General features: G+C 62.7%; 1 protein-coding gene across 1 annotated transcript in view; it reads left to right on the forward strand.

Moving 5' to 3' along the window:
- The first annotated feature begins 1,815 nt into the window (after positions 1-1,815).
- The window catches only part of WNT7A (Wnt family member 7A), a 44,714-nt gene continuing 34,168 nt past the window's right edge, over positions 1,816-12,361 (forward strand). The window contains exons 1-2 of the mRNA XM_056129587.1: positions 1,816-2,096; positions 7,567-7,790. Of these exons, the coding sequence (XP_055985562.1) occupies positions 2,026-2,096; positions 7,567-7,790 (295 nt within the window). The 5' untranslated portion in view covers positions 1,816-2,025. The remainder of the gene's footprint in view (positions 2,097-7,566; positions 7,791-12,361) is intronic.

Consider the following 12,361-nt stretch of genomic DNA (forward strand, 5'->3'; position numbering starts at 1 on the left):
TCAGTCTGTGCTCCCAGGGTCTGTGAGCAGCTGCGTGGTTTGTCTGGGAGGACCCTGGAGTGGGGCTCTGGGCACCTACACGGGCACCTGCAGAGCGAGAGGAGGAAGTGGGGCCCCAACCCTTGGCTGACCCAGGCCCCCCCACTCAGCGACGCCTGCCTCCACAAGGGAGCAAGGCCCCAAGCTGTCAGCCCTCTGCACAGGGTCCCAGAGGGAGTCCTACCCCCCTCTACACCCCCACCCCAGTGCTGCCAGGAGAGACCCCCAAAGAGAAGGTAGCCCTTTCAAGATGCCCACAGGAAGGGGCCATGTTGATGACATGGACACCAGGCTTGACTGGAAAGGCTGGAGCTGGGAGGCTGGGAGGCTGGAGACTGAGAGATTGGAGGCTGGGGCCTCTAGAGGCTCTTGGGCTGGGTCTTGCCAACACAGATCCTAACTGGGACTGAATTACACAGGGTCTCCTCCAAAGGCCGGGGCTGCTCCCAGCCCTGCACCCCAGGGTCCTTCTGGGGGAGCTTCAGGATGTTCCAGCCCCCAGCCTTGCCTCTCTAGACCTCGCCACGTGGGGTCCCAGCAGCCTCAGAGAACCTCCGTGTCCATGCAAAGTAGAACCCACCAGCGGGACCCCCTAGTTCCTGGACCTCCTGGCTCCACTTTGCCACCCACAGCCCCTCACTGGAGCTTCTGCACCCAGTCAGGTGGCTCCTGGCTCTTCTCTGCACCCCCCCCCCCCTCCTTCCCACCACCCTGTCATTGACATCAAAGCTTCCAGACCATCTGCTCAGTGGCTCAACGGTTGTGGAACTTTCTGAAATGCAGGGCAGGCCTCCCACGGTCCCCACGGAGTACCCTCCCCCAGCACCCGGAGCTGCCTCTATGTCCCATCACTGTCCTCATCTGTCCCTGTGTCACCATCCGCAAGGGAGGAGCGGCTGAAATCCTGGGTTAGATAACCTAGGACTGGCACCTTGAACCGGGACAAGGACACCCCATTCCCACAACCCTCGCTGCCCGCCGTGGTGCCTGGCACAGACCTTCCGCCCTGAGGAAGGCGGGGGGACAGTTGGCTTGGGTGAACCCCTGTGTAATTTAGGGGAGCAACTCAGCAGGCTGGCAGGCCTGGGGGTGGGGTGGGGCGTTCCTGGTCAGGTGCGCCTGGCTCCCTACCCGCTTCTGCCAGGCACCAGCCCTTGGCTTGGGGGCACCCCTGCCGCGTCCCTGCGCCCCAGCTTCTCTGGCCCTCTGGCCGTGACTTGAGTCCAGCAGCGCCTGATCTCGGGACGGGGCAGCCTTTGGCCAAGGGGTCAGCAAGGGGCGCGCTGGCGCTGCCCGGACCTCGGCGGGGCAGCGAGGCCGCGCGGCCGCCAGGTGTCGCCGCGAGCGCGCGCGGGCCCGGCTGCAGCTGGGGTACGGGGGGCTCGGCCGGACAGTGCGCTCGGAGGAGCGGGGACTCCGAGCAGGCTGCCACCCGCCGGGCATGGACGGGGACCGGGCAGGGCCGAGCGGCGCTCGCGGTCCCCACCCCGCCCGTCGACCGCGAGGGCCGAGTCCTGCCCGGCAGCCGGAGAGCCGGGGAGCCCGGCGCGAGGCTCGGAAGTCGGGGTAGTCGAGGGGGCCGCCCCGACGCCGGGGTCCTCCACCCAACCGTGCTCCCCCGCCCCGTCCCCGCCCCCGCCGGGCTCGGCACCCCGGGGCCGGGAGGGGGCGCCGCGGCAGCGCGTGGGGCCGGGTCCCGCGGCGCGGGGGCGCGGGGCGCGGGGCGGGCGCTCCGGGGAGGCGGGGCGGGCGCGGGCGGCGCCTCCGCACTCCCCGCGCCTGGCGCACCGGCCCCGGCCGCAGCCCAGCGTCGCCCCGCGCCGCGCTCGCTCCTCCCTCCTCCCGCTGCGTGCTCCCGCGCGCCCGGGCTGAGCCTCCGGCACCGACGGCCCGCGCCCCCCGAGCGGGCTATGGTGATTGCCCCGCCGGGGCCGGCCCGCGGGAGCAGCAGAGCCCGGCCCGCGGCCCCGGCGGCCAGCGGGGACTATGACCGGCCCACCGCGGCGCTGCCTGGGCCACCTCTTCCTCAGCCTGGGCATAGCCTACCTCCGGATCGGGTAAGGGCCCTCCAGCCCCCCGCGCGCAAAGTTGGCGGCTCCCGGGGACCGACCGCGCCGGTCACCAACTTCCTTGACCCCCCTCGGCGAGGCCCGGTGGGCGCACAAAAGCCCCCTAGTCCCCCCGCCAGCGGGCGCCCCAGGGGGTGCGCGGAGTTCCAGGGCACTGGGGGTGGGGGACGCGCTATCCCGAGGACGCGGGAGTCGGGGAGCCCCCAGAAGCAGAGGCAGCCGGCGGGGACACTCAGCCCGGGGAACCCCGGGGACGGCTCGCGGGTGCGGAAGGTCATTGTCGCCCAGGGACCCTCGGAGCTGGGCACTGCGGGTCCCGTGGCGACGAGAGCCGGGCGCGCACCTTCCCTGCCCCGGGGGAGCTCCAGCCGGAGAGGAATTCTGTTCCCCGGGGCGCGGGCGATCGCGGCGGCGGGCGGGCGGGTGTGAGCCGGGAACAGGTACCCGGAGGGAGGGACGCGCGCCGGGGCGCACCGCCCCTGGGCACCCGCAGGCGGCCAGGGGACAGCGCCGACCACCAACCCCCCCAACTCACGCATCGACACCCGCGTCCGCGCGCGGACACATACATAGACACACGCGCGCACAGGCGCGCGCGAACACACACAAACAGTCACACGCACGCGCGCGCACACACACACACACAAGCACACACGCACAAGCGCGCGCGCACACACAAAGGTAGGGCAAGAGATGGCTCCCGGGGGCAGGGAGCCCGCCAGAGGCCGCGCACCCCGGCCCCCGAAACTGGGCATCCAGGCTGCCCTCCTCGCTTCACCCCTGTTTTGGGGGGGAGGTGGCGCCCCGGGTCTGCAGAAGGGGCGGGGGCGGCTCGGGACGCGTCCCCCTTTGTACTGGGGAGATGATGCGCGGGTGCAGGGGGCGGGGGCGCGGGGCTCTCGGCGGTGGCCGCGGCGAGGGGCGTCGCTCCCGCTCCCCGCAGCGTCCCCGCGCCCGGAGCCGCGTCTCGGGCGGACCCGCCGCAGGTGCGCGCGGGCGGCGGGGCGGCGGCGGCGGCGGCGGCGGCGGCGGGCGGCGGGGCCGGGGCGCTAAGTGCTATTGATTCGCCCGCGTCGGTGGATTGTCTGTTCCCAGCTTTCATCTTCCTCCTGGCCCGCGCCCCAGCGCCCGGCGCATCCCTGTCCAGGAAGCGGGTCTGCTGATTGGCGCTGGCCGCGGGCTTTATCTCCCGGTTTAATTAGAACCGGGGCGGAGGGACCGGGCAGGAGAGAGAGAGAGAGAAAACAACAGAAATTCGTCCCCCTGGCCGCCCCGCCTGGCCGCCACTCGCCCGTCCGTCCTCCTGCTGGCCGGCGCCGGGACTTCAGCGGCCCCAGGGGTCCGACTGCCCTGGGGAGGGAGCTCCTGAGCGGGTCCTGCCAGCCCTCTCCCCGCCCCTGGGCCCTGGTTGGGGGGAGGGGGTGTGGAGCACTGTGAGAAGGAGATGGGGGCCCAGGCTCTGTTGCCCATCCAACCTCCGTGTATCTGTCTGCAAAATGGGCAGGCATTGTGTCAACTGTGACTGGCTGTAACTAGCTGGGGATTTGGCCACTGTAGCACGGTCATTGTAGCACAGTCCTCCCGTTGTTCATCGATTTGGCCATGTGCTTATTTTATGTGGAGAGTTTGCAGCTGGCTAAAATTAGGGCCACTAATGGTACTCATCGGTGGTAGTGATGGTGGGAATAGTAGTAGTAGTAATAGTAGTACTATAGTAACAGGCAGTGGTACTAAAAGTATTAGCACCAGCAGCTGAGTAAGGGCAGTAGCATTAATACCCAGTCATACCAGGAACTGTATGACTGTATTACTACAGCGCCTTTACTTAGTCCTTGAGATGTGTCTGGTGCTTCCTTTGTTTTAACGCATTAAATTTTCACAGCAAGCAGTGAGATGGGGACCAGCGACTGACCTTCTCACTTGAGGGGGGCATGAAGGACAGAGAGGGGCATCACCCACGGGCCACTCTGCCTGACCTGTGGGCAGGTCCTGTGACCTTGGCTGCTGTGCCCTCACAGCCTCCCTGGCAGAGCAGGTAGTCAGGGCGGCCCTGACCCCTGGCCGTGGTGTCTGCGGTGACTTGGCCCCGGCCACAGACCCTCGGCTGGCAGGGATGGCGCCTCGCCAGTGCCGCCTCTGCTGCCCTGACGGCCCCGTCTCCAGGCAGACGGCCTGTGTTCAGGGCTGGGAAATGGGTCTGGCTGTGCCTGGCCAGCAGGGCTGTCTTGAAAGGTCACTCGGGCGAATGCTTGTGGCCACACCTGCATACGCCTTGGCACGTGGTCGGGATTCCACGAAAGCTCATGGATGCATTCCACACATATCTCGAGGCCCCTGCTACGGTGTCGGTGCTCACCCCACGCAGCGTGTCCCGAAGGCCCTTGAGCCATTCATTCAGTAGCCCCGGAGGGAGGGTTCAAGCGATGGGACAGTGGGGAGGGCGCTTGCCTTGCACACGGCAGGCCCGGGTTGGATCCCCAGCACCCCATCTGGTCTCCTGAGCCTGCCAGGAGTAAGTCCTGACCTTGGAGCTGGGAGTAACCCCTCAGTAATGCCAGGTGTGGTCCCAGAACAAAACAAAAGAACAAAATACCCCCGGAAGCCAGCAAGCAGACACACACACACACACATACATAGACTTACACACACAATATGCACAAACACAGATGTACACACAATCACAGATACACACAGACACATACATGCAGACAGACATATACAAACAGATACACACAGACATACAGAAATAGACACACATACACATGTACACATACAGACACACAAGACACACACATACACACAGACAGACACATATAGACATACAGACACACACACAGACTTACACACACAATATGCACAAACACAGATGTACACACAATCACAGATGCACACAGACATATACATGCAGACACAGACATATACAGACAGATACACACAGACATACAGAAATAGACACACACATACACATGTATACATACAGACACACAAGACACACACATAAACACAGACATACACATATAGACATACAAACACACACAGAGACTTACACACACAATATGCACAAACACAGATGTACACACAATCATAGATACACACAGACACAGACAGATACACACAGACATACAGAAATAGACACACTTACACACATACACATGTACACATACAGACACACACACACACACACACAGGGATGCAGTCTGTGACCTGCAGGAGGCCAGCCTTCTGTGACCCCCAGCACTGCCGGGGAGCCCCACCCCCCAGGCACACAGCAGATGCATTCTTGTCTCCCCGTTCCTGAAGCCCCGAGCACAGAGGAGGAGTCCAGTGCTGCTGGGTAGTGTGAGGACAGCGTGGTGGCCGGGGAGGGAACCCCGAGGCCATGTGACTGATGACCAGCCAGTGGGCAGGAAACATCCGGGAAGAGGGAGCACGGCCAAAGGGCAAGGTCCATGGGGCCCGAGTCGTCGAGTGTGTGTGTGTGCTGGGGTGGGCGCCGGGGTCCCTGGCTGCAAGTGTGTGGCCCTCAGGCCCTCGGAACCCCGAAACAGGCCAGTGGGGCAGTGGTGATCCCGGGGAGGGGCAGTGCTGTCCTCTCTCTGGAAGCACAGGGCCACAGGGCCAGGCAGGCAGAGGGCCGCGAACAGGAGCGGGACGGTCTGCCCCATCCATTTCTGGGAGCTCCCGGGGTATCAGGAAGGGGGTCCCCGACCCCTGAGCTTCTCCTCCCTATTGCCTTTTCCCTCCCCCGCAGCTGCTGTGTCCATCTGTCCATCAGCAGGTGTCACCAAGGCCACCCTCTCACTGGTCCCCCTCAGCCCCGCCAGGGTCCTCGCCCTTGCAGCCCTCCCTGTACCCACCTCCTCAGGTTCCTGCTCCCCCACATCCCCACCCAACCCCCTTCCCAAGAAACCTGACTTCCTGTGCCCTTTGACCCGGATACTCTTCCCAGGTCTTCCCACAGCCAAGCAGGCCAATCAGGCCCCTGCTCTGCTCTCATCTTCCCGGGCAGCCTACCTTGAGCTAGAGTGGGCTCCCTTCGCTGCCCAGCCGCCCTGAGTGGCCATTGCAGGGGCCTCTGCTTCCTCTCCAGTGGGGACCCGTGTGTCATGGTCACTGTGACTATACCTGCTTCATGCCACAGTGGGGCTGGCCCATGACGGGTGTGTAGCAACCGGAGGATGAGTGCCGGCTCTGCCCGGTCCCCCCAGCACCCCCTGGGTGCCCCCATCCGGGCAGCATCGGCTGCAGGCAGGAGGGAACTGAACTTAAGAGTCTCATGGCGTGTAACACCCTGTTTTCTTGTCTGTCCAGAAAGCGTTTATTGACATACAAGAGAGGCTATAGAACAAGTGATAACATGTGTGCAGTTTTGAGGGCTCCTGAGCAGTGCTCCTGGGGGCCAGGGGGTTGTTCCCAGCAATGCCTGCATCTGGGCAGTGCAGGTGGTTGGACCTTCAAGCCTGACCATGAGGTGCTGCCCACTGCCCGGGTCTGGTTGTGCTAGCAGCTACCAGGGCCACGGCTGGTGCTGGGCACATACAGTTCATGGGTGGACCCCAAGTGTGCCCTGGGTGTGTGCTGCCTCCTGAACTGTCCCTCTACCACTGGTCAGTGGTGTTCTTTGGGTCAGCGAGAGGATTTGGGCTATTCTGGCAGTGCTCAGGGCTTAATCCTGGCTCTGTGCTAAGGAATCACACCTGGGGGTGCTCAGGGAACCCTATAGGTTGCCGGGGATCGAACTGGGGTCAGCCACTCACAAGGCAAATGCCTTAAACACCCCCTCCCCTGACTCCCATTCTACATTTGTGATTACAACACTTGTGCTTTTAAAATTTAAACATTTTTTTTAAACTTGGGGGGCACACCCTGGGGTGCTCAGGACTTACTCCTGGCTCTGCACTTGGGGATCACTTGTGGTGGTCTCAGGGCACCATATGGGTGCCAGGGATTGAACCCGGGTTGGCCGCATGTAAGGCAAGCACTGTCCACATCCCTGCTGTCCTGTGGCTCCGGCCCCAACAGTCGTCCTTTTAATGGCCAGCTCCCCTGCGAGTGTGTGAGGTGTAACTGACCGTTTCTGCCTCACCGAGGCGGTTCTGCCCTGAACTAGGCCGGATTTCGTTCCATGTGGCCCTTCCCTTCGTCTCCGCTGACCAGCCCATAACTCTCGCTTTGTTCCCCAACGCTCTGCGCATGGCACGCGGCAGCTTTTGTTTCCGTGGTATCGAAAAGGCGATCAAGCCTCGCCAGTGCACTGATTGCACGACTATGACCTGTGGAATGAGAAACAAATAAATTTGGGGGTAGGGTGGAGGGGTGCAAACAAAAAACTCAGGACCCCCAGCTGGGATGGGGGTGGTGGGGGGAGTGGCCAGGCCTGACTCCCCGGGACGGCCTGCGACGTTGTCCGCCGCCGCCGGTGTCCTAACACTCGCTCTCTCTGTGTCCCCTGCTTCAGTGGCCTCTCCGTGGTGGCTCTGGGCGCGAGCATCATCTGTAACAAGATCCCGGGCCTGGCTCCCAGACAGCGGGCGATCTGCCAGAGCCGGCCGGACGCCATCATTGTCATCGGAGAAGGCTCGCAGATGGGGCTCGACGAGTGTCAGTTCCAGTTCCGCAATGGCCGTTGGAACTGCTCGGCGCTGGGGGAGCGCACCGTCTTCGGGAAGGAGCTCAAAGTGGGTACGTGCTCGCCGAACCCCCCCTCCGACCCTGCCCCACTCCTCCCACCGGCCAGGCTCAGCCCTCTGCACGCACGGGGGGTCCTGCAGGCACCCACGCTGGGCTTTGGGACCCCTGATCACCACCCCGAGCCTCTTACGGCAAAGCTGGGCTACTCCGGGCCCCAACTCTAACCGGTTGGGGGATGCAGTGATTTAGAGCTTGAAAATTCTCCATCTCACTTAAAACGAGTCCCCAGGCCGCTTTGGAAGTATCACGCGTGGCGGATCCACCTGTCAGCCAGGAGCGTGGGTCCGTGGCGACCATCCAGCGCTCCCCCAGGCCACAGTCCCCACCACTCCCCACTGCTTTGCCCTTCACCCCGAGTCCCATTGCTGGCCCTCGCCAAGGCCAGGATGCTCGTCTGGTCTCAGGCCGCGCTGAGCAGTGCCGGGACGGCAGGTTCCGCAGCTCCCGGGCACCCGCCTGTATTCCTGGCTCCTGAGTGCTGGCTCGGGGCGGGCCAGGGAACTGCAGCTCAGCAGCCCCTGGACTCAGGTTCCCCTTGGGGGCATGTGTGGGTGCAGGGATCCCCCTGACAGAGCATCCCTGAGCTGTTACACGATCCCCCACCAACAGAGCCAATGGGCAGTGAAAATCTGTCCTTATTCTTTTTTCTTATTTATTTATTTATTTTGCTTTTTGGGTCACACCCGGCGATGCGCAGGGGTTCCTCCTGGCTCTGCACTCAGGAATTACTCCTGGCGGTGCTCAGGGGACCATATGGGAATCTGGGAATCGAACCCAGGTCGGCCGTGTGCAAGGCGAACGTCCTACCCGCTGTGTTCCAGCCCCTGTCCTTATTCTCTGACCCTCGTTCTGACCCCTGCATCCTGCAGACCCTCCCGCGGCGCTTGCCTGGGGTCTCCCCTGTTCAGCCACTGTGGGGGTACCTCATGTCCATGTGACAGTCCAGTCTGCCTCCAGCTCACACTGCCCCCTTCCATCTCTCCACCCAGACCCCCACCCCTCCCTCTCCTCCCCCTACTCCCCTCCACTACCCTCCCCTCCCCACCCCCATCTCCTGTTTCCCCATTCTGGTGCCTCTGGCACTGGTACCCCATCGCCCTATCTCAGAGCTTTCCCGTGGCTCTGAACCCCCAAACCCTGTTCTCCGTTATCCCTCCCGGCCTCCCTGTCCACCTGTCCAAGTTCCCCCACTACCGGCAGGTGCATCAGGCACTGACTGACTCTTTGCCCCCTCCCCTCATGTGTGCCAGCTCCGCGGGGCCGGTGCTCCCCACGGCTCAGCCCTCGAGGTTCTCTCCCCCATCTTAGGAAGGAGAGCTTCCCTCTGTCCGTCCTGTCCCCCACCCCACAGGGCGCCGTGTTCTCCAGCCCCTCCCCCATCCGCGGCGATGCTGGGCTGGGTAATGGGGGGGCTGCGGTGGGCCGCTCTGGAGGTTCCCTGGGTCCTGGAGGACCGCAGGTCTCTGCATCTCTTCCCAACCTCGGGGCTCACTGGCCAGCAGGAACCAAGGCCTGGGGCGAAGCGGGGACTGTCAGGAACCCCCGCCCCCATGATTGGATTTATAGAACGGGGGACCCAGCAGAGCCCAAGGCAGAAGCATATCCCAGTACCCACCACCGCTCCATGGGGTCTGGGACCCTGGGAAAGGCCAGCGAGGGGCAAAGCAGTGCTCAGAGGTCCCTGGGTCCATCCGGGCAGTTTCTCCTTTTCATGGAGCCCAGGGCCCAAAACAGTTGGGTGATGTGATTTTTTTCAAAGTTGCAACTTGAAAATTCTCTGTCTCACCTGAAACCATGGTCTTCTTTGGAAACATCATGGCAGATGCACCCATCAGCCATGCGTGTAGGCCTGTGATCGTGGCAGTTTGCTGAGAACCAGCCCAACCCCCCACCCCCCAAGCCGCAGTCCCCACCACTCCCCACTGCCACCCGGCCCCTTCCCCACACTCCTTGGAGAGTCCTGAGCGGGAGCACAGCTGCCCAAGTCAGGTGGCATCGTACGGCCCATCGTGCCACCAACACGGCAGCCCAGGGAATTCTGGGAGAGTCCCCGAGCAGTTCAGAATTCCCACATGCGTGTTGGCGGTCACTGAGTCCTGCCCTTGCCGAATACGGAGCATCCATTGGGTGCTGTTGGACACCCAAGGGAGCCAGCTGGGGGAAAATCCGGGGATAGCCTGCCAGGCAGAGACCCGTAGAGGCTGGTGCTGGGGCACTGGCTGGCCACCACAGAGGCTGGTCTGGGCGGGAGCACTGTGAGAGAGAGTGGGAAGGCTCAGTGGTTAGTGAGGTGCAGAGTCAGGTGTGGGCCGTCTGCTAGCCGAGCCCCGACATGGACGAGAGGAGGGGGGACAGCAGGCCTGGCTCCAGGCCGGGATGAGGATGTGCTGAGGACGGCTGGCCCATCCTCTTCTGGCCAGCAGCGATCTGAAGAAGAGAGGCAGCTGACCTTGCCTGGACAGGCTGAGGGAAGGGAGACGCAGAGGAAGAGGTCGATGGAACTCTGGCTGGGCTGAACAGTCCCTCCTGGACCTACAGGAGGCCAGAGGTGGGCACCAAGCATCCTAACAAACTAAGGGTGCAGTGCTACCAGATGCCGCATCGCTGGGGTCTTCCAGGTCACTGCAGCAGGACTTGGGACCTCCGGGACAACAGCTGGCCATGATGAGGACCACGCGGTGTCAGGGGTCACACCAGAGCAGCCCACGCAGAAGCCGGAGGCTTCACTCCTTTATTCTCCCATTTGACCCGCTTTTTGGTTGGGTTATATTTCAATTATTAATTTATTTAAGGTCTGGAGTGATAGCACAGCAGTAGGGCGTTTGCCTTGCACTCAGCCAGCCCGGCCGAGCCGGGTTCGATTTCTCCGCCCCTCTGGGAGAGCCTGGCAAGCTACCGAGAGTATCTCGCCCGCACGACAAAGCCTGGCAAGCTCCCCATGACGTATTCGATAGACCAAAGACAGTAACAACAAAGTCTCACAATGGAGACGTTACTGGACCCGCTCGAGCGAATCGATGGGCAACGGGAGGACTGTGACAGTAACAGTGACAGAATTTATTTAAGTAACATTTGTTTCTTCACTTAATCACTTAACTTCCCGTTAGTCGTCGATTTGCTCGAGCGGACGCCAGTAACGTCTCCATTTGTCCCTGTCGCGTGCTAGTGTAGCCCAATGGCATTTGTTTACAAGGACATAAATATTTATGACGTTTGGTTGATTTGTTTTCTGCTTTTTGGGTCACACCCGGTGATCCTCAGGGGCAACTCCTGGTTCGTCACTCAGGAATTACTCCTAGTGGTACTCAGGTATGGGATGCTGGGGATCGAATCTGGGTCGGCCCCGTGTAAGGCAAACACCCTCCCAGCTGTGCTATCACTCCAGCCCCCGTATCTGTGAGTTTTGGAGATGCAGAGTCACTATATGTAGCACCAATGCGCCTTTGTCCCTTTATCATGCGTGGAACCTAACCCTGTCCCCTTCCTCCCGCCCCTTCCGGTCATCTCAGTCTGTTGCCAGAGTCCGTGGGCTTGTTCCCGGGGACACCGCATCTCCTCCTGCTTTGCCCTCCGTCTGTCTCCCGAGGGTCTGCGCCTGCATCTTTCTCCTCTCTGATGTCGCTTAGACTCGCCCGCTCCGGTTCTGCTCCTGCAACTGTAGGGAGTGAGCTCTGCTCTCCTCTCCCGACGGCCCGTCACGAGCACGGACCCCACTTCTCTACCCCGCCCCTGCCATTGGGCACGTGAGCCAGGCCGGGCGCCTACCAGCACTGCTGCCGTGAGTGGGGCGGGCGCTTCTCTTCTCGCGTGAGTTCTTGGGCGGATACCTCAAGCGGAACTGGGCAGCCACCCGGTGACGTTTTCATTGTGTTGGTGTTTTGGTTTGGGGATCACACCCAGTGGTCCTCAGGGTTGACTCCTGGTTCTGCATTCAGGGATCACTCCCAGGGGTACTCAGGGGACCCTGTGAGGTTCCAGGGATCGAACCTGGGTTGACTGCATAGAAGGCAGCCTACGCAGGGCTTCCCTGGCCGCTGGGCTAGGCTTATTACCCTGAGAGGTCTCTATCTCACTTTCCACGTACAACCACCACCCCCCGCCCCAGCCAGGCCTGGAGGGGGGGTCCTTTTCTCCATCTCCATCAGTGCTGGTGGTTCCCCTGGCAGCGCTGACCCCCAGCTCCCCAGCCCCTGGTGGGAGGGGGACCCACAATCCCCTTGGTGGGGCTGTGGGTGTAGGGGGCTGCCTTGCCCTCTCCTGCCTCCCAGCCCCCAGGTGTGTCTGGAACCTCTTTCTGCACTCACCTACTCTCCAGGAGCCCTGCACCTGCTCTGGCCTGTTCTCTGAGCGTTCTCCCCTTGACTGTGTGGCTGTGGGGGCACCGGGGCTGGGGCCGGCAGCACCCCAGGGTATCGGGTGCGTATGCATGGGAGCTGGATTGGCAGGCCCAGAGCTGAGACACCCCTTCCCTGACCATACCCCCGGAGGCCCCGGGCTCCAGGAGGAGATGGGGTGTGGGCTTCCCCATGCCGGGTGCTCTGCCGGGGTTGCTGTCTGTCTCT

Source organism: Sorex fumeus, unplaced genomic scaffold (assembly GCF_029834395.1).
Source record: "Sorex fumeus unplaced genomic scaffold, SorFum_2.1 ptg000072l, whole genome shotgun sequence".
Classification (NCBI taxonomy): Eukaryota; Metazoa; Chordata; class Mammalia; order Eulipotyphla; family Soricidae; genus Sorex; species Sorex fumeus.